This window comes from Puntigrus tetrazona, chromosome 2 (assembly GCF_018831695.1).
Source record: "Puntigrus tetrazona isolate hp1 chromosome 2, ASM1883169v1, whole genome shotgun sequence".
Lineage (NCBI taxonomy): Eukaryota > Metazoa > Chordata > Actinopteri > Cypriniformes > Cyprinidae > Puntigrus > Puntigrus tetrazona.
The window spans coordinates 10,177,438-10,200,189 of NC_056700.1; the positions used below are offsets into that span (position 1 = coordinate 10,177,438).

At 38.5% G+C, this 22,752-nt stretch overlaps 1 protein-coding gene across 3 annotated transcripts in view; it reads left to right on the plus strand.

The window, feature by feature from the left end:
• The window catches only part of fam110b (family with sequence similarity 110 member B), a 30,037-nt gene extending 9,198 nt beyond the window's left edge, over positions 1-20,839 (plus strand). The window contains exons 2-3 of one of the 3 annotated variants that reach the window (XM_043223700.1): positions 10,794-10,893; positions 18,309-20,839. In XM_043223700.1, coding sequence (XP_043079635.1) covers positions 18,644-19,837 — 1,194 coding nt within the window. In that variant the 5' untranslated portion in view covers positions 10,794-10,893; positions 18,309-18,643 and the 3' untranslated portion in view covers positions 19,838-20,839. The remainder of the gene's footprint in view (positions 1-10,793; positions 10,894-18,308) is intronic. The other 2 variants (XM_043223707.1, XM_043223715.1) reach the window with 2 other exon arrangements.
• Positions 20,840-22,752: the final 1,913 nt, after the last annotated feature.

Consider the following 22,752-nt stretch of genomic DNA (forward strand, 5'->3'; position numbering starts at 1 on the left):
AGTCCTTAAGGAAAGATGGTAAGCAGTTTAATGTTGACCTGTGATTAAGAAAGGCAGTCAGACTGTATTAGGCTAATAGAAGTTGATTGAGGGCTAACTGCCATCCTGGCTGGTGTATCCAGTCGGTTGTAAGATTTCGTTTAGTTTGAAGGACGCTGTCATTCCTCTGCCACTGTTACGGGACGAAACCCCGGCAATGAAATATGTCGAAAGATGTGTACTGTGATTCTGTGCTTCCTTGTACGTCAACTTTGGAAATGTGTTATTTCTGTGTGGGTTTCAAAGGAGTTTTCATCACGTGAGTATATCTTTTAGCGCTTTACTGTAGCTCTTTGGTGCTTTTAACGGATTCAGAACTGTTGTAGTATTATGAATGAACATCAAGTTCCCAATGTCATAATTAAACCTTTTTGTTTTAATAGAAAACAACTGTTTAAGCGAGACAGCTTCTTTTTGTCATTCACTATGTTCGTAGTACAGCCTTACCAAATATCAAAGACTGATTTGGGCTTTTGTGATTCAAGGGTGGGCAGCAGAGATACCTGTATTATTGTCTGTCGGGATGGATGACTGCCAGAATTAATCTCTTTATAAATGACCATGAGAGGATTATTCAGATTCAGACCCATTTTATGTGGAGAGCAATAAATCACCTCAGCAAGCGATAGTAGTTTAGCATTGAACAGACCCGAATGATGAAATGCAAAGTCTCTTAATGATGTATAGGGGCTTTCTTGAATTTAATTAACAATTTCTTGTTGGGGAAATGAATATTTTCCATGATTTCTTGATGTAAATTTTCGCTAGGGTCAAAGATGCAAATGTTTCTTTTGTCCATATTCAGTAATATTCATTTAAAATCTTATCGGCCCCAAACGTATGTTAGATTTTCTTTTATATTGGACAGTTTGATTTGTCACTGACCTACTCGTTGTAGGACAAGCAGTTTGTGATAGTCACGAGTCTTTGCTGTATTCGTCTTGTGGATGCTCTTGAACAATTTGAATGGAATTCCAACCAAATAGCAAATTAACAAATAAGGTAAAGTCAACTTTAGATGGTCTCCTAAGTTATGTATGTTCTGTGAGGTAGCAGGAACTTTAAAATCACATCAAACAGATCAGCAGGACCCTGGATATTCCTTCTCTGTGGAAAATACATTTTCCAATACAAAAGCCTGCTGTACTCTCTCAGCATGTTCACACAGCATTTAAGAAGCACAACTTGGAAAAAGGTAAAACTGCGCTTATGGAGGGATTAAGAGCTCTGACTCACAGTGACCTTTTTTTGTGAGCCAACCTTCCCCCTACTGTGAAACGTTGCAGGAAACAACTACAGACCCATGCATTCACAGACACTTTATGTTCAGCTGTAGTGTTGAAATGCACAAATCTGAGTCATATTTTGTTGCATGTAGCTAAATCGGTGAACAGTATCGATAAACATGCCTTTATTCAATATTTACAATTCTGTATTATGAACACAAGTCGTAGCTTCGGAGAGATTCAAATGTCCTTTTTAAACCGCAGCAGTAATCGCATAATAAATTCATACATTGAATAAATTAGCACAAACTTAGCCAAAAGACTAATTTAAAAGAAGTTGTAAGCAATGTTAACTATTTTGCCAGCGTGCACCAGACTTGGCCAAGGAGTGGAGATTTAGCTGGATAGCATGGTAGAGTTAGCCCATGCTGGTAGATACTGTAGCTACACCATCTGGACCCAAAAAGCATATTTTTTTCTCCACTGACGGCTTTTTAAAAGTTGCCATGTGCTGTGACAGTTTTTGCAAGCAGAATATAAATTGTAAATATTTCATTACTATAGAAGATTTCTTGACAGTGGTCAAATTGTTGTTTGCGCTTGATGAGTGGGAATGCTAATGGATGGCTTTATGTTGCTAGACCTTAATTAAGGGAATTCAATCCGATACGCTCTCTCATCCAAACACTCTTCCTTCCGATGAAATCATAAAATAAAATGTATTAACAAATAGAATTTCTGCATTCTTCTTGTCTTTTTAATATCAGTAAAGCAAGATTCAAACTCATTCTCCTCTGAGCCACATTAGTTCAGGCTGAGCCCCTCTAAGACTCAAGTGACCCAAGGACACCTTTATCCAGGTATTACAGACCTCCTAGGACTTAAAAACTAAATTAAGCACCCTTTCTCCAAAATCCCACCCTCTTAAGACATGTTAGCAAAACCATGTGAAATGACTGGCCGGAAAGTGCACCATCTGATTGTCTATCTGATTGCTGATCCCCGTTCCAATCAACCAATTAGAACTGACATAACTTTATAGGAAAAATTAGGTGCTTCTACAACCTTGTTAATCAGCCATCATTTTAGGTTTATTTTAGGGGTAGGGATTGGGTTAGGTCTGTATTTTTGAACAGTAATGTAGATCCAGGAGCATCAAAAACCACGGCAACCTTAAAGGAAAAAGGAAAGGTCTTCTGACTGTCTGGATAACAGTGATGCTTCATGCACTGATGCAATTTATTTACAATTATTTTCCTTCCAGAATGTTCATTTTTGGAAGCATAAAAAGGTCAGTGTCAACATTCAGTTATGTTACCATGGCAACCGAGAATGCTAGAAACGGTAACTGGTGGTGACTTGCCGTGACAAAGCTGCTGATGGAGGTTATGCGCATCAAAATTATACAGTTTTGAAAGGAGAGATCACCCAAAAGAAAAAGAAGTGACAAAACATTTTGAAAAAATGTTGGTTAATAAATAGACACAAAATACTATGGAAGTCAATGGCTACCGGCAGCTATTTGGTTAGTAGGGCTAGGTGTTGACACTAATTTCACAATTAGATTTTCAGCTGATTGTGATTTAATTTGATTAGATTCAGTATTAATTATCGTGGAAAAAATCTTGTAACTAGAAAATATACATGAGTTAGTACTAGATATACTATAATATTTAAGGTTAAATATAACCGATTAAACACTTAAATTACACTCAGTGACGTTTGTTTTATAGAAATTAAGCTAATTAACTTTACAATTACAGAATTTTAGCTTTACTCTTTAGCTTTTATCTAAACATTTAAATGGTGGCTGTCATAAAAACTTTGATTTATTTAAACATTAAATATAGAAAAAGAGTAAAAATTGTAATGAATGTTATACGGTGAATATTATATGTAGCAAAATGCTCCTCTGTGTAGAGTTCATTTTATGTATGCAAGTAATTGTTTACCGAATAGGCCTATGTTTTTTCTGAGGTAAATATGACTAAAATAGTTTACAGGCTTTTACATCGACATCTTTCCTCACACTTTTTTTTTAACCGCTGATTGAGCAATTACATCAGAAAGGATACAGATTTTGGTAAATTGTAATCTTCATTCAAATTCATTCAAGTTTACCGTGTACTGAAACGGTATTAAGGCAAAGGAGATATTTTTCGCACAGAAACGTCTCTTGAACTGAGGCACTTCACTGATCTGTCAATCTGAATATTGTAACAAAATGGACAGAATTTAAAATCTGAGAATTTGTTTAAAATCAAAAGTAACAAGCACAAAGCTTATTGTGATTTACTTAAGTGCGCAACAATGTTCTGTTCATTAACTGAAAACAAGCTACACTAATCCATTATAGGGATTTCAGAATTGAGATAGTTGAGAATCAAGTCAGTAGTCAGTACATAGAAGTTCCTGTCCTCGATGTGTTAGTTTATCCCCCCCATTATGTTCAGTATTTAAAGTGTGTTCTGGCCTGTGTTACCTGTCCGCTATTGAATCTTTACTCACGCACTGTAGCAGCCTAAACGTATCACCTACATTCTTCAAAATGTATTTTTCTTGTTCAGCAGATAAACCATAAGCTTGTGATAGCGATGACGTCATGCATATGTATATTGTGTTTTTCGGTCTCTAGGTTTGCGCTAGGTAGTGTTTCTTTACAAGAGACGTCGCCAGCTACTGGCCTGGCATGCACAGTACAGCATTCGTAGTCATTTTCTCGGGTTTGTGTGAATGGAGATCATTTCAATAGTGTTATCGTCTGTATGCAAAATCTTAAAACTTCCGTCACTTCTGTAGTATTTGAGTGTCATTCCCGTTTCTAGCAGTGACTTCTTGACAAAGTTGCCGATGGGCTCAAGGCACGCTGTGATGTCATGGAGGAGGAATATCTGACACCGCTATTTACCTTTGCTGTTCCTGCCGTGTATTTTTTTTTTTTTTTATTGGACAGAGCTGAGGATCCCATGTGTATGGCTGAATGTTCAAGGAAGAATGTGGTGTTGTGCTGAATGCTCTAGTTTATGTGTGTGAAGGCATTTAGAAGGTAAGGTTATGATGATGACTGTGGTTTTAGTGAATAGACTGGGTGAGGTCTGAATCCACAGTGCCTTTGTCCAGCTGGTCTACTTATTAAAAGAACAGCAGTATCAGGTTGTCTTCGAAAGATTTAGTTTATGAAAATTTAATATAGCTGATACTCTGCACCGGCCTCCGTCTTGCCGATGCTGTCTGCCGACACAAGCAGCTGGTTAAGGGGCTGTAATTAGATTAGAGAAGAGTGGGTGGCAGTGGGCAGAAGAGAGTGTGTGTGTGTGTGTGTGTGTGTGTGTGTGTGTGTTTTTATCTCTGCTGGTGTCAGAATCACGCACACGGCTGATGTCACGACTGGCTGGATGTAATCCGGCACCATGAGTTGTGCGGCCCATCCTGTTGATTGAAGGTGTGTGATAACATAGATTACTCTTGCTCCCTCCCTCTCTCCTTTATCGTTTTTTTTCTTTCTCATTCTTTCACTACATATGGGGACTTTGGGATTTTTATTATTTTCTGTAAAGAAAAAACACGCTGGGGAAAGCTCATTTAATTCCTAAATAATTGGTAATGACACAGTCCAAATGGAATATGCTGGTTCACATTTTAATTATTATTTTTTTTTTAATCCCTATAGGAACTGCGTCCGTTATGTCTGTCTGTCTGTCTGTCTGTCTCTCTATGTCTCGGTCTGTCAAGGTTTTAAATAAGGTTTTGTGATGTAGGCCTAGACCTATAGAGGAAGATTATTGTATTATTAAAAAGGCATTATACTACAATAGTTAATAATAGTAAATTATATGATGATTATAAAACAGTAATCGTAGGCATTTATTATTGTTTTATTATTCTTAAAAACAACCATGTGGTCAAAACAAATCAAATAGCCAACATTTTATATATATATATATATATATATATATATATATATATATATATATATATATATATATATATATATATATATATATATATAAAAATGTTGGCTATTTGCTATATATAAAAAAATTCACATAATGTTTCACATATTTTTTTTACATAATTTGTCCACTTGTTCACAATATGCATTCATTTTCAAAATAAATGAGATTTAAAGAATGAAAAAAAAATCATATTATACAAGTATTGACAAAAGATAACCTCCGAAATGTATGCTTTCACAATCCAGGATAGATCCTCACATCCCTATTTCATGTCATGTGTTAATTCATGTGTATAAGTATATATATAAATCATTTTGTTTGCATCCCGCTCTTGAAGTCTCTTGGTTTTCTATCCCGTCATATTTTTATGATTTCAGTGGGTGTTTGTGTTTCTCTCTATCTCCCTTTTGATATGTTACTCAGACATTTTGGGTAGCTGAGAGGGCGAAGCAGGGAACAGGAACACGTTGAAGAGTTATTTTTAAAACCGCCAGGCAAAAATTGCTCTAATTATGTCGAGTAAATTTTCAATGAAATTAATTCCCATTATTTGAACTAGCATTCCTCAGTAATGATGGCGTAGAGCATGATGAAATACAGATTACCTGGTTTATATGATGCATGACATTCAGAAGCTTTTGTTTCTAGTAAACAGAGACCTAAGAGGATATTGTGCGCCGCCCTAAATATCTCACAGTGACTTCTTGAAATCGGTATAAAAAGTGAATGGGAAAACACATCGAGGATTATAGAGGCACACATGTGTCTCAGCACGCACGCGTCAATGTTTCATCCAGATTGTTTTGCTTCTGTCGAGTCTCCAGCTGGTTTTCACGTGGCATGGCTATTTGATATTCCATCCATCATTGATTTATCACAGCTTTACATAATACCAGTACAGTCTATGCTACTTCATCAAAGATTAAGTACACTTTAAAATCAAAGGTACTGGCAACAGATTGAGGGAAAAAAATCCTTTTTACTTTAGTTCTAATCTAAAAAAAAAAGTGAATGGTATCAGGTTCACCGGAGCACTAAACGGCCCTTTAGCTGAGTTTATATGGAAAAGCTTATGCCGAGTCCATGCCCTTGGCCTGTGCGTGTCAGACGAGGGCCGGCCGAGCGTTGACGAAACCTTTAAAGATCGTGAGGCAGCAGACGGGCACTGCAGCACTCCTTACTCAGCACTGTGTCCTCTCTCTCTCTCTCTCTGTCTCAGCTCCCACCCTCCTGTAGCTTTCCAGCATCTGCTGCTGTTCTGATCCTTCCCCAGACTCCCGTGTGTCCGATCTAATAATGATGAGACCGCACAACCTCCCGCTCTATAGAAAACAAACAGAGGCTCACCTTAAATTCCTTCGCTGATCTACTGACGTTTTCATTTTGGTGTGATTTTAAAGGACAAGATTTGTCTTGTGTTTTATGACGTGCTGTGTCCTAATCACTGAAAATGGCTGCATTAATATTTGGGGGTCATTGCGAACGTTTAATGTCCTCCGCAAAAGTATTTTACGCTCACCAAAGCTGCATTTAATTGATCAGAAATTCTGTAAATATAGTAATATAGTCATATTATGTGATTCTGGACCACAAAACCAGTCATAAGGGTCAATCTTTGGTATTTTACCAATCTGCTTTCCATTGATGTAGATTTGTTAGAATAGCAAATTAAGGCAGAATTTTCTTCAGTCATTGTTCCAGTCTTCAGCGTCACATGATCAGAAATAATTCTAATACGCTGTTTTGATGCTCAGGAACAGCTGTGATGCTTTATATTTTTGCAGAATCGTTTTTCAGGATTCTTTGCTGAATAGAAAGCTCCAATAAACAGCGTTTACTTATCATTTTAGGACAATTTGATGGCTAGTACAAAATATTTGAGTCTGGTAAATATTCCAAATTCACTCGTCATCGGACAGAAAGGTAATTTTGGGCTTTGTGCACCAGAAGTGTGTGTGTGTTTGTCTGTGTGTACATGTTTCCTCCCTCTCTCATTAAGCTATTGTGGGTGCCGGCCTGGCCTCTTTCTCAAAGCGGAGCTGCTATGTAAGGATGTTTTAGTGAAGAGACTCTCCTTGTTTCTGGCTTTTAACATACTAACAAACCCATTCATCTCCCTGCTCAAAGGAGGCCAGCCTCTCCCACACCGGCCTTGTTGGTAAACAAAAGGGCCTGTGCAAAAGCGGCCACACCTCCAACCTGTTTGGTCCCATTGGGGCCAGTATCCTCCAAATAAACCTTAGTGTGTGGCGATGGGGAATGTTCCTTTGGTGGTTTGGGACCGTCCTGCTTTCCTGCAGGAGAACTTGAGTAAAAGAGAACCTCTTAAAGATTGTAGCGTTTCGTTTTTTTTTCCCAACCGTCGGATGTCCCAAGAGAAGCAGGGATGGATTCCATGTGAATTGTTGAAGTGGTTCCTTTTATGTTTTCGCTAGTTGGACCCTTCTGTTTCTTTAAGTCACAACAGCCTTAGTAAGATGAAGCTTCTGATTCTGTGTGGTCTTCCAGCTTCCAGGACATAACTTCCTCTCTTTAGTGCAAGTCTATCTGATGTTCTCTCCATCTCTGTATCATGTTACATATCAGTGGTATAATAATATTATATATTTTAGTACAATCATTCAGAATTACTGATAGCAAATTAATAATGTTGATTATATTAATATTATGTGTTGAAATGACTAAAAGGTGTATCAAAACCAAAATTATTTTTCTTATTATTATTATGTAGAGTTGTTGTTGACTTCTTTAATAATTTTGTATTGTTAACTCTATATTTTTGTTAATCAATACTAAAATCATTAGGCTGCTGATGTAAAAATCTCCCGGCTGTGGCTTGTTTACTCATTAAAACTGGAGCTTTGAGAGATACGTGCTGATTCTGCGGCTGCTGGTGGCAGAACGGCATGATGGGAGTGCCATCAAAGATAAGTAGCATCCAAGGTGAAGAGTTTGTGTTGAAAGAGACACACCGAACATAAATAGCTCTTGCTTTCAGCAGTATAATGGTATCTGGCGTCTGGCTGATGATGTTTGATGTCTACGGATCGTCTCAGGGATGTTACTACGATCGTTTGCTGGATCTTTGTTCTCGTTTCGCAGCGTTCGGGTCTGTGTTGTTCTGAGGTGGAATACGAGTGCTGTAGTAAGTGAAGTTGACACTGTTGGCTGTAGATTTGGGAACTGACTCACCCACATGCTGTTGTATGTGATTCATGGCTTGTTTGGAATGATAATGCAGGCTTTGGTGTTTGCTCACAGATAAATGAAGCTGTGAAAAAGTCAGCGGTTGGCTCTGTGAGGAGTGCCGTCTGAACGGAATGCCAAATGTCCACGTGAAAAGCGAAGGCGGTCTCTGGGCTTGAGTAGTGTCTCAAGCAGCTCTCAGTGGGATTTATGTTCCGCTGTTAGTCGTTTCTGAACATGGTCACCTTTAACCTAGAATGCGTGACTTGGGAAAACATACTTGAATGCAAATAGGGTCAAAAAGACAGTTGGATTTAGTCTGTTATCTTTGTTTTTATTGAAATTCCCAATTTGATTGTATTAATTTATGTATGTATTTATTTATTTATTTACTAATTTATATATTTTCGTAAACCACATTTACACAGATATTTAAAAAAATATAGTAATAATAATAATTATAATAGTAATAATATATTATATTAAATAGTTATTTTTAAAATAATAATTTAGTGTATGGAAAAAACAACAAAAAACCTAAAAATATGAATAATTAATGATAAAAGAATAAGTTCTTTTTTATTTTATTCCTTTACCTATTATTGCTGTTTTGTTGTTTCGATTTGCTTCTCATTTGTGAGTCACTTTGGATGAAACTGCTAAATGCTAATGCTTATATAATAAAAATGTGTTATTTACTTAATAACGAAGTGAATTTATTTAGGTAAATATTTAAAATAAATTTGTTGTAACTATTTGCAAGCTTATTACCGAGGAGTCTTCTTGTACCAAAACCAGGTGCACCTTCTCGCAGCCTCCATCTCACACCAAGTAATTGTACATCTAGAGCTATTGGTTATCTTCTTAATTGTTTCTGTAAGCTTCTCAAAGATAGCTTGCCGCTGATGGATCTGTGGGTCCCACGGTCTTAATTCAAAAGTGTATGCGACGTATGGAGGTAAATGAAGATTTCTGCCGCTTCGTATCATTCATCACACGAACTGTGCCCTGTGTTGAACTTTCTAGGGAGGGACAACATGATAAATATACCTGTTTGACTTCTCATCTGTGTATCTTGATTATTCTGAGGGAAAAAAAATGGTGGAAAAGCTAAACAAAATGGAGCATTAATAAAGGGAATTTGTAAATCAGAGTTTTGCTGTTAGGTTGTGTACCAGCCGTAAGGCTGACGGAGGTAATAATGTGGTTATTGCTTCATTAAAGTGCTGCTGAGCCCTGAGCGGCGAGTTTGTGCTAGGGTTTTCTCATTACTTGGATGTCCGCGTCGTCGGGAGGAACTTCCCATAAAATGACAAACTGTAGCCCCGTGAGTCTGTGAAGTTCCAACATCTGCTGCTTTCTGTAGTGTCATGATGATTCATTAACACAGTATAAGGGAAGGAACACTGTGAGCTCAACACGCAAACACTCATCATTCACTCTCAGCATTTATGCGACCCGCTGATAATGTCCTTACCATCACAGTACTGCCTGTTATCTTGAGACCGCTGCTCAACAATACCAGATTTAAATGCCCTTTTACCGCTTGTAACACTACCTTGGTAATCTTTAAAAAATGATGCTATGCTAGATGTGATCATAAGAGGTCACACATAACATTATATGAGCTGTTTTATTTACTGTATGTGGTTTGGCATTTTTTACAACCTAACAGAAATGAAAAACATGTGATTTTGTCTAATTTTAAAATGCAGAAGAATGAAAAGCAAGATTTCAAGTTAACCTCAAAATATATTGGCAGTCTATGTAATAATGTAATAATGTAATAATAATAATAATAATGTAAAAATGACATCTATTTAAAGCGTGAAGAATATTTAATACTATATAATAAAGATTAATATATTTTATATTTATTTAAAACAAATTCATTGTGTATGTGTAATTTTGTAATTTTTGTGTAATTTTTATTTAATTTAATTTATTTCTTTCAAACGTTGAAACACACAGTGAACATAATATATTTGCCAAAAGTAAAAAATGTAATAGTTATTTACTTATTTTCCCATTGTGCTATAGAAATGATGTGTACTAATGTTATTTTATTTATTTATTCATTTTGTATAGCTATATGGATCATTTGGTATCGTACACCGTTGTTGTAATAAAAAAAAAAAAAAAGTAATAATTTCTTAGAATTCACTCTATTTGCTTGAAAGCTTTAGTTAAGGTGTAAATGTCAGGATGACCTGGTTTGCTACTATATTATTATTATTATTATTATTATTATTATTATTATTATTATTATTATATTATCATTATCAAACTTTTTTTTTTTCATGGTAGTAAAACAAAATGCATTCACAAGTTTACTGTTGACTGATTTGTGATGGCTGCATCTTACCTGCTGTCTTCTCTTGCCCAGGCATCACCCCCACTGATAACCTGCAGCAGCTGGAGGACAAGGGCAGCTCGGACAGCAGCTCAGAGCCCATTAAAACCTGAGCCACACACAGGTTCAGTACGTACGTGCTATTTAGTAACTGCTTTTGCATCCGCTATAACTTATAGACAACCTTCTGTCAATACACCAACAAACATTTCATAAGATATCATATGATGTCCGCAGTACTGGGAGCAGAGTCTTTTTCCTTTCCCAGATCCTTTTTAGTGTGTTGTGTTTATTATTGTGTGCATTAGCAGATGTTCCTTCACAGAAAAACACAAGTTACCTGAGGGAGCAGGATAAGTTTTTCCCATGTCATTTCCTCTTAAGCTTATGTAGTGTACAAGCCGACATGTTCCTTTGATCATTCCCAACCCTTCAGAAGTGCAGATCTGAGTTTGGTCATCTGCGTAAAGGCGATGATGAAGCCAAGGTGATCCAGACTTGCTAATAAGCTGGTAAAAGAGTCATATGATGCTATTTTAAAGATCATTGTTTGGTGTATTTAGTGTAAAAGAATATATTGACATGCTTTAATGGCCCAAATCAAATACTGTACATTATTGTAGCTCCTCTATGACTGGCCTCTCTCACACACAGTCTGCTCTGATTGGCGAGCTGTGATTGGACCAACCCCAACAACATGCTTTAGAAATTACTTTCAGAAGGCCAAATAAAGCCACACCACACCTTCTTTTTTTTGTGTGACCATTTGGACAGGATTTTGCAAATAGTACCACATGAAGACGTAGACACGAGGGGGCCTGTTTTGATGAGGCGTTTTAGCCCGGTCTGCATCAGCCTTCTCTTTTAACTAGACTTTGAGCTTTGTAACTCTGCAGATCCACAATCAGTGGACAATGAAAAAGAGAACGAGTAATTGTTTTCTCACATCCGTGATGGTTCTCTCACACTTTGCTTATTTTTTTTAATTATCCTGAAATGGTTTTTCTAGCTAGATCTGAAAGTTGGAGGCGTGTTTGTGTTTTCAAAATGCTCCTGAAATGGTCTCCAATTGCAGTGTGGTTAGGAGCTCTCAACGGTTACAGTCACATTACCTTGTTTAAAAATGTTACTTAATACCTTCATTAATATATAATTTTTATTTTTTTTTCATACTGCCAAAACATCTAATTTAGTAACATTACCTACGAACATGAATATGTTTTGTTTTTGTTGTGTTTTGGTTAGTTTGCTTGTTTTACATATAAATGCAAACTGACATCAGATAGCATACACTGTCTTTGGTCATTGTTAGGAAGCATTTTCTCCTCCACCGTGAACCATGTTAACACATACGCTGACGCCATCCTAATTTCTCCGTCACTGCTGTCCTCTCGCCGCTCCTTGAGTAGCACTAACGGGATTATTTCTCCCGTATCCGGGACGGATAAAGCATTAAGTGCATGAGAGCTTAGAGTTTTTGGTGAGGACACATCCTCGTTTTTAACTGATGAGTCTACTGTGGCATCTTCATAGTGTGCGGTGAAACTGTATACATACTCTCATTACTCGTTCACTATTCTATGAGTGATCAAAGCACCTAAGCTTTGGGAGTGATGAGGGCAATAGTAAGGTCACTAGTGAGGAGATTCGTTCCATGAGCTTTAGTACAGGATAATCTGGGTCATGGCCTGGCATTAAAGGAACCTCAGTCTACGTTAATGTCCCTAGCATACATTTACACCAACTAGATTAACGTCATTCTCATTAACCCACAGATTAAGTTAGGTTTTGCTTACTGCACAAACACCCACAAGTAAACTTATTGTTATTGCTAATTGTTTCTACACCAGTGTTTTTTTTTTTTTTTTTTTTTTTTTTTATGTGCCGTACAATTCAAAAATTGGCCGTCAGGAAGATCATTTCTTATCAGAAAATGAGCAACTGTATGATTTTTCAAATCTAAAGAGATTCCACTGCACTTTTATTCTTCTTGATGTGAAATCAAGTAGCCAGTATCCAAAATGAACACTTAAATGCTTCTCTGTTAGCATGACCTTTGAAGGTGGCTTAAAGGTCATTACTAAAGGGCATCCCTTAAGGAAGCGAGCATTTAAATGTGCTAAAAGCTAGGTTGCTCTCTAAAGAATACAGAAAATTGTGCTTATACTTTGAAAAGCTGACCACAGAAGGCCGCATTTTAGTGCTTTGCAGACCTCCCCAGAATAGATGCACCGTTGCTACCTGTGCCTGCCAGGTATCCCCTGACAAAGCACAGTACGTCCTGTGTTTGGTCTGGATGTCAGAATGATGCCTTTTAATAGGTTCGCTATTTACCTTAGGCTTTTTTTTTTCAGAGCTTTTCCTCTATCACAGAGCACCTTTGATTTACAGGGGAGGAATTGAGATCACAAATATCCTTGAGAACGCTGTGGGCCCTTCAGTGACGGCATCACAAATAAAATTAAATTGTCTAAGACAAATATGTCTTCTGTCTGGATATTTTGGCAGAGGCAACGTCAGATGGTGATGGTGAACTGGAAGTGATGCCAGAGACTGATTTGTGGCTCTCGATGTCTGACGCATATTGACATTTCTTCCAAATTCAGAGTTTTTGAGTTTCTGGGATTTTTTTTTGGGATGTCTGGTATTTTTTCCTGCGCTCTTTAAATGCACGATGGCTTTCGAATTTGAGCTTGTTTTAGTTTTTGCATGAATGATAGACGCTAAAGGCCTGACCCACATGAATGACATTCGCTTGATTGTTTAAGAAAATGGCAGACGGGCTAAACAAAATGCATATCCACTCTTTTACAGTTGATGGTGCTTATGGAAAACCACAATGCCCCTTTGAATGAACTGCCTGTCACAGAGAACAAAGGAAGTTCACTTGGATTGGTTTGCTCTCTATAATGCCCCCATAGGCAAGCTGTTGCTCCATGGATCAGACAATGTGTGACACACTGTGACTGGTTTTGTAGCTTCTATGTATCATGTTATTATGTAACAAGTGCTCGGGCACATTCACAAACACACTCACCTGCTGTGAGGGTGGGCCCGGGTCTGAATGAGTGACCGGGGGAAAGAGCCAATGAGCTGCTCTGCCCTGAGGGACTGGGCTCATCTGCTGGCTCTAGTCACTGTAGTCTAGCCCAATGCACACAGCACGCAACCAGCTCTAATGTCACAGCCTCGTGCTGCTGCTGCTGGTGTGAGCAGATAACAGATGGACACCAGAATCTGTTGCTTATATAGCGGTTCATCAGCACACTGACACTCTCAATATTGCCGCTCGTTCTTTTTAGCTCCGTGCCATCATGGCTAGCTGTGGTGTAATCTTACGAAACTATGGCAAACATATGCATATACAGTTGGGCCAGAAGTCTTGCTTCCTCTACGATCAAGATGCTCTACGGATTATTTCAAATCAAGCTGGTTTGCATATGTATTTTTACAACAGTGTTTTAATAAAAAAGACATTTTCTTTAAAAAAATATATTTAAAGCGATTGACCTTCTTTCATCTTCGGAACACAAAGTAGGGTGTTTTTGATGAAATCTGAGCTATTTTCTGCATAGACAGCAACTGATACGTTCAAGGCCTAGAAAGGTAGTAAGGACATCGTTAAAATGGTCAATGTGACATCAGTGGTTCAACATTAGTCGTATGATTATCATGTTGAATCGATATGTTTCATCCATTTTAGTTTAAATGTCTGATATAGGGTTTTCTGAGAGCACACACTGCACACGGGAAGAGGTTGTCACAAGGCATGCCGGTTATAAACTCACATTGTCTTGTTGCGCTTAAACTGTCAAAAACACAAGTTATAGTTAAAAACGCACATGAGCACTCAGTTATGTCTGGGAAAGAAATTGCTTGTTTATTAGATCTGTGTGGCAGAAGCATAATATACTGCGAATAAATCAATAAATCCTCCTTTCTTGTCTTCTCTGAGTTCTGGACTCTAATTAGTGTTCAGTGCTCGTCAGTGCAGCCAAAGACAGAGCATTAAGCATGCTTTTCTCAAACTTTTGTGAAGGCGATAGAACTGGTACAGCGTTGTCGTTGGAAAAAAATACAACGGCGAAGATGTGGGTGAAAACTTGCAGTTTAAGGCGGGGGGGTAATATTATAATCCCTATTCTACATCACAGAGGGAGTGAAATCTGAGCGGATCGTTTTTTCACAAGCTTGCAGAAAAAGTCTTTCCAAAAAATGACTGAGTTGGGTTTTTTTTTCCCCTGTTTTCTGGGCTGATAGATGCACTGGGGACCTGATTATAGCACTTAAACAGAAAAAGTCAGATTTTTATGTTACTTTTTAAAAGATATTTTATACAAAAGTTATTTGGTCAGTTATAGCGTTTGCATTCATAGATAATATTATCACATACTCTATATGCATACAACTTTTTATTATTTATAAAAATATTATTTATTATTTATAATAATATATTTATTTTTAGACACATTTTTCAAGTAAAAATTCATTTCTTTTCACACCAAAAGCAGGTACTGTAGCTCTCCTCACAAGATAAATGTTACTAGAGGACGAGCCTTTAGGCAAATGTGATAAAAGGATTTGAGCTGAAATCCAATCTTCTCTTTGTTTTATACACGACTTTGCAACCCAATACACCCAGAGGGACATTAGAGCTTAATATCATTTTAGAGTTGATAAACGCAACAGACCCGCATGAATCTAGAGGTAACGTAATGTGGACATTTGTATTATAGTTTGAAGTAGTCATGTGGACTTAAAGCAGCGTTTAAATAAAATAATTTTTTTTTTTTTAGTTTTTGTTGTAAACTGTTCTCGTGATCACCATGTGTTTGGAGTTAAAAAAGAAAAAAAGAAAAACGTTTGGCCTTACTAACAAAAAGATGGATTTAATGACAGTGTTGCTACATTGCCAAACGGCTCAGCTGATGTGGCGTATTTTCTGTGCGTGTTTCTGTGATTTTTATGACCCGAGGCGCTGGAATGTGGCTTACATGATACAGTTGAGACTGAGAGCACATTCCTAACATGGGAAACACACTCGTTTATGTGCTTAACGGTACATTATCTCTACATAGGAAATGCTAAAAACCTCATTAAATTACGAACAGTTTTAAATATTTATTTATATACTGAAATATTCAGGTACGAATGTAATAATGCATGTTAAATTATACTAGTGCGATTACTGCTAAAAGCCACAGAAGAGCTTATTGTGGTCTTTTAAGGGTCGAAAGGATTATTTATACTCGTAGTACACCCATGACTGGTATTGTTTTTGATGATATACAGAGGTTTTTCATATGTATTAAGCCCTTCTGAGTTACCGATCCTGGATCAAGTCCTTCTAATATCGGTTTCTCAAATCGCTGTTTAATTTCAACAGGCCAACTCGCAGGGATGGTGCGATGAGGTAAAGTGTTATTCTTACATGGATGATAAGGGTGAGCGGGTGCGTTGAGAAAGCTGTGGGGATTGTCTTTGGCTCTGATAATTCAGAAGGGCTTTGGAGGGAGATGAAATGATGTGAGATGGCTCTTGGCTGGAGTCCCACAGCTGGGCTTACTCTGTTTTGGGGGAAGGGGCTACAGCACTCAGCACAGAGGATTAAAGGAGACAGGGTTTTTTTCTTTGCGGGGGCGTTTAGGGAGATCGTTACAATTATTACTCTCTGCATGACCCGTGTTTTAGTCTCCTCTGTGTTCTGTAATTACGTTTAAAGAGAAAGGCCCATTGCCCATATGCTGTTTAGGCTCATAATCACTGACCCCTTCCTGAAACATATAAACAGTCATTGTTGAAAGTGTTATTAAAGAACTGAAAACTCAGTTTTCATCACAGTCTGCTCATATTATGTCTAGCTAAATCCCAGGTGGCTGCAAGGTTGTTTGCTGTGTATGCTTTTTTTTGGGAAATGGGTTGGAATGTAACACTTTTTGCAGATTTGAACATATAATTCACATGCATTTATTAGTTTTATATGTGTAAAACTGTTTTTTTTTGTTTACTAGAAACATTTGTGTCTTTAATAAAGCTCAACCTGTGTTTATCTGTGGCATGTTGTCAATTGGAACGAGAAATAAATTTGCACATACAGAATGTATATACTGTACAGTACAGACTTTTTATTATAATCGCATAAGATTAAATGTGCTTTTCTGGATTATTTTCTGTGTGAATCAGCAGCATGCCACAGATGAAGTGTAACTTCAGTACAATTGTTCTTTTAAAGGCCCTCTTACTCAGTTTTTACTTCTTCCTTTGACATTTCTAAGACTTTGCAAAGCTTTTGTTGCTCTATCTATCACAAAAGTGACTCCGGGGATGCTTTAAGTGCTTGGGTGGGGGGAAAAAAAGGAGTTATTTTGGGTCCAGTGAGGTTCACTTGCTAATGGGAGTTTTTGTAATTAAATTATGTGATATTTCTGCAAAGCTGATTACTATACAACAATAAAACCCCTAGTGAGCTTGTAATCACTGGATTTGAATGGCTTGAGGTGGAGATGTATAAAAATGATAAACAACTTAGCCAGATATGGGTGTCATTTATATGATAATGTTTCACACAGGTTTGGCATTAACTAATGACATACACTGTCACGTCAGGATAACATTCTGCCTGACAAAAATATGACATTTTTTACAGTCAAACTATACAGGCAAAAAAGGGTATACCTTATGATCTAAATACCCTAGGCCTATGATGGCTTAAATAAAATGCTCCAAAGCACAAAGAGACCTTTTGCTTGCTGCTTCAGTAATGGTCGTGCTGATGTGTATTTCTTTTATTCATCTCTGCAGCTCTTAGATTGAATCAGAAGATTGTCACATACTGTTGTGCCATAAAATGCTTCGTCATAGCAATTTCCAGAATTATTGTGGCCACCACCAACACTCTTGTCCAAGAACCTCTGTAATTACTTTTATTTATGAGACCAGGAAAGTTTTCCACCATTTTATGTTTCCTTCTCTCTTCAATGTGTATTTTTTCTTGTCCCCCTGCAAACAGCCTCAGGGTTTTGGCAGGAACATGAGCTCTCATCATACGTCTGTATTTCTCTGGCTACAAAAAACTTGTGCACTCACACACAAATTGCTGAATCACTGTTTTCTTTGCATTTGTATGAGAATAATTTGCTAGTTTTCACTTAAATATGAGAATATATAAATTACATTTCGATATGAAATAAGTGTAAGCGTAAATAAGAAAGCTGGGTAATCGAATTTAGTTTTATTGGATGATTATTCAAATAAAGAATTTTCAGTGAAGGATAACCACTAGATAAATTGCAGATATACATATGGGACCACAGTGCACTAGCCTACATAAATATTCCTAGATTAAAGTCTAAGATTGTCTCACCCACACTCACCACCACCAACCAAATTATATTAATTTAACCAATATTGAGGTGTGCATGTGTTTCCATTAGTTGTTTTCTAGTGCATCATCGGCCAACAGCACGCCAGAGTTGTAGCTCTTCCTGTTGTTGCTAGGAATGTGATGTCACCTACTCTCTTAACAGGGTTGGTCCTTGTGTGTTTCAGATTCTCAGCCTTGGCCAGGAACAAAGGAGCAGCGACAAGGCTTTTCCCCACAATCCTTTGGTGCTTCCTCCCAGCTGGCCGAGCCTGACGGGTGTGCTGACACTGACTGGAGCTGAGTGCTCTCTCTTTTTTTTTTTTTTGCCGTGCGGGGTCTGGCTGCGTGGAGGAAGCAGGGGCTAATTAATGAGCTGTGAGTATGAGGCCTCACTGCTGACAGCCAGTGGAGACAGGATTAAGAGTCCGGTCATCTGGCTTGATGTGTGTGCCTCCAGGCTGCCCCTTGACGAGAGTCCACTGCGGAATCCACCACGGCGGCCGCCGAGAGACCAGCAGAGATGCCCACCGAGACGCTACAGGCAGATAGCAAGCCCGCCGGTCAGGGTGGGGCCTTTGCCTCTGCTGTCCCGCTCCGCATCCTCAACAAGGGGCCCGACTACTTCCGTCGGCAGACCGAGCCTAACCCTAAGCGGTTGAGCGCCGTGGAGCGGCTCGAGGCCGACAAGGCCAAGTACGTGAAGAGCCAGGAGGTCATCAACGCTAAGCAGGAACCCATCAAGCCACAGGTACTCGCCAAGCCCCCTGTCTGCCCAGTTCCTGTCAAGAGAAGCGGCGGTATGGGACCTGGCTTGAAAGCCTCCAACAACAACGCCAAGTCGGACACCTGCGCAACCACCACCAAACGGGAGAATCTTAACCTGGAGATCCTGAAGAACATCTTGAACAGCTCTTCCTCATCCGAGGGGCCTGCAAAGGGGACGTCGCATAAAGTCGGGGCACGTAGCTGGGCGCCGCATCGCTCATCCGAGCTGACAGAACCTGGATGTCGCTCCTTTGCCGACTCGCTCAAGGTACCACCTTCCACGCAAGGTCGACACAGTCCACAGGGAGGCAACTTGAACCTGAGTCGCAGGCTGCTGGAGGAGAGATCATGCGAGGCTGACGGCGAGCGTTCATCGCTGCACGCCTCCCACAGCTCCTCAGACATTCGCCGTTTGTGCAATGGCAAGCCACTGAGAGCAGCCCGCAGCAGCAGCTCTTCTGCACCACCGCTGCCGCCCAAGCCTAGTGCCAAGGCCTTGGCTGCATGTGACAATGCTCCCTGTTCCTCCGAAAGAGAGACACTATCTAGCACTGCTACGGAGCTGGAGTTGGGCAGTTCTGTGGCCCGCAGGCCCTCCCTGCACCGGTCCAAGTCAGACCTGAGCGACCGCTACGCTCGGGCCGGGGCAGACGTGGAACGCTTCTTCAACTATTGTGGGCTGGATCCAGAGGAGCTGGAGAGCGTAGGTGTGGAAAGCTTTGCCCGAGCAAACTCGGACATCGTGTCACTCAACTTCCGTAGTGCCAGCATGATCAGCTCGGACTGTGAGCAGTCGAGACATAGTAACGACGACCTGACCGACGAAGAAGACGATGCTGGGGAGCGTGTTCCCTATGGTATTTCCGCCGTTGAGCGGAATGCCCGGGTCATTAAGTGGCTCTACAGCATCAGACAGGCACGAGAGTCTCAGAAAGTCTCCCATGTCTAAAAGAGGGAGCAGACCTTTCAACCTGGTCTGGACTTGGTACCTGCTTATTTTTGCAATCCATGCACTGTCTTTTAATCTTGAAAGATTACATGGCAAAGCATTTTGAGTTGACGGCACTTTTTAGTCGCTTTTTGCATTCAGTGTTCGCTGTCTTCTGAATCTGCATGACTCCTTAGACACTCAGCCTCTTTGCGGCCTCAAGGTAATGCAGCTTATGTAGGAGCCTCTTTAAAGATGGCTGCATCAATGCCATCTCTGTGCAGAGAACAACTCATATTTCCTTTTTTCTTTTGTTCTTTCTGCCTCTGTCTGTCAGATGTTTTGATGCCAGCACCTTTCAGGTGCTTCTTATTTCACTTGGGTGCACTGAGCCAGGAAGCCATATCGGTATGAATGCAGAGCTGCAGTGTGTTTAGACTTCTTTTTGATCCTCTCTTTCTGTCACTTTTTTTTTTGACTTGTTCTTATGATGGATACGAGTTGTATGTATATAAACCTCTGTGAATAGACGCAGCAGAAGCATGTTTTAGTCTATTCTCGAGATCTCCCCGGCCCGACTTCTCTCGGTCAGCCTTGCACTGGTCATATTGTTCCAGCAGTATCATGACACCATTCAGCTTCATGTGGTTTGTTTTCACTTTGTCTGTCGTCCATAAAGTTACTGTTTGGCGGTTGATTATTTTTGTGGTACTATTGTTTCGAAAGGTGTAAATGCTGTAAGAATATGTATATAATTTTCAGAGTTGTCGGAAAAACATTGTGTGATGATGACGAGTATGCTATGTTCCTCCATAGCTCCTTGTCTGTTTGTTCCTTCTCTGGGCTTGCATCGCGAGGCTGTGTGAGACATTGTCCATGAACAAATCTGTATGACACTGTTGTTGCAATGACATATATGTTCGGTATATTGAAGTTTGAGCTGTTACTTAAAAATGATGTTTGTTCACATTTAGTTCTTTTTCATTTCAATAAATGGCTGATTTTGCCAACTTTCGCCATCAACCTCAAATGTTTGAATGCATTTTTCTGTTGTTTATATATTTGATGCATTTTTTTCTTAAAGAAACATCAAAATATATTTTTATTTCTTTTTTGTGTGTGTTTTCCTCTGGAAAAAAAGGAAGTCAACCCGGTTTGAAATGATATCAGGGAGTGTAAATGATGACAGATTTCCCCCCCACACATTTTCCATTGCTAAGCAGTCGTAGAGTAATTTTTAAACCAGCTCACACAGTGGGTAGTGGTGGAAGAATCACAAAGGCCAGTCATGTGATTCTCCTATTGCTGACCCTGAGAAAACAGCTGTCAAGTCTTATACGCTCACAATTTGTGCGTAGGCAAGATCTTCCCTGTTTTAAAACCCGTATTTCGCTCTCTCCTTGTAGCCCTTGTCTCTTTACAGAGCGTGGCTGTCCGCAGGAGGTTTAGGTATCTTTAATTTAGTCATCTGTGTTGCCTGCTTTCTCAGGGCAAAAGGAAATGATCTAATTCATCACAAATGTTTAGAAAGGCCAGACCACTGCACTGGAGGCCCCCTCATTCCCAAGAGCACCTAACTCACTCCCATGAACAAGCTCAAGGGATCTACGGGTCACAAGCAGGAACACGTACTTGAAACCTTATGTTTTCACCCACTTTTCTTTGCATTTTAGAAAAAAATAGACCTTCAGCTTGATGCTTTTGATAACTCTAAATCGGGTTTTGTTGTTCTTGCTAAAAGGCAAACTACATGCTAATTAAACTTTGGTGCTTAACTAGTCAATTGTTTGATTGTGAATGATACCTCAAAAGGATTACCTCTTAAAGGATTAGTGCACTTCCAGAATAAAAAAGATCCTTATAATTTACCCAGCCCCAAGTCATCTAAGATGTTCATATCTTTCTTCTGTCTAAAAGAAATAAAAGGTTACCATTACAGGATTTTTTTTTTTCATATAATGGACTTGAATGGGACCCAACAGGTTGCAGTTTCAGTGGAGCTTCAAAAGGCTCTACACGTTTCCAGCTGTGCAATAAGTGTCTTCTCTAGAAAAAAATATTTGTAATTTTATTAAAAAAAAAAAAAAAAAAAAAAAAAAAAAAATATATATATATATATATATATATACTACTTAGTTCAGTCAAACAATTAATCTCATCCAAAATAAGTTTTTGAATATATATTGTGTGTGTACTTTGTATTTTTTTCATTATGTATTTATTCATTATGTATATAAAAACACACCCACATACCATATATATTTGGAGAATATTTGTTTATACATTTATATATTAGATTCTTTAATTTATATATATATATATATATATATATATATATATATATATATATATATATATATATATATATATATATATTAGTATTTATATATTAGTATTTATATATGAGCAAGAAATATGCACAGTATACACACAGGTAAGCAAAAACCTTCATTATGGATGCAAATAAATGATTGTAAACACTAATGCTATTTTAACCACAAATGCTTATACTAGCTCGACTTCACAGGTTACCGTGTTTCCCACAGACTTATTTGTGGTGGCATATATGCAAATGAATTCTCTGCCAGCGGGAGGCGCTGTTCTCTTGGTCGAGTTTAGGTGTTCCTGGTAATGCCTTACACAAAGAAGCGCTCCGCTCACAAACAATGATTTATCAGACATTACATGCAAGACGAAATGAAAATGATATCCAACATTTACCTTTAGAAATACGTTGATACAAAAATACCTGAACTGGATTTCGATGTTGAAACGTGCAGTGCTCAAGTTAAAGCATTTTGAAAAATGGAGGACAAATGAGATTGACTTTTTCACATTACCCTAGCTTTCTGACCCGAATACACATAATATACTATTACTAATATACTATTACACTGAACAGCTTGTACAATAAGAAATTATTTAAGCCACAAAGC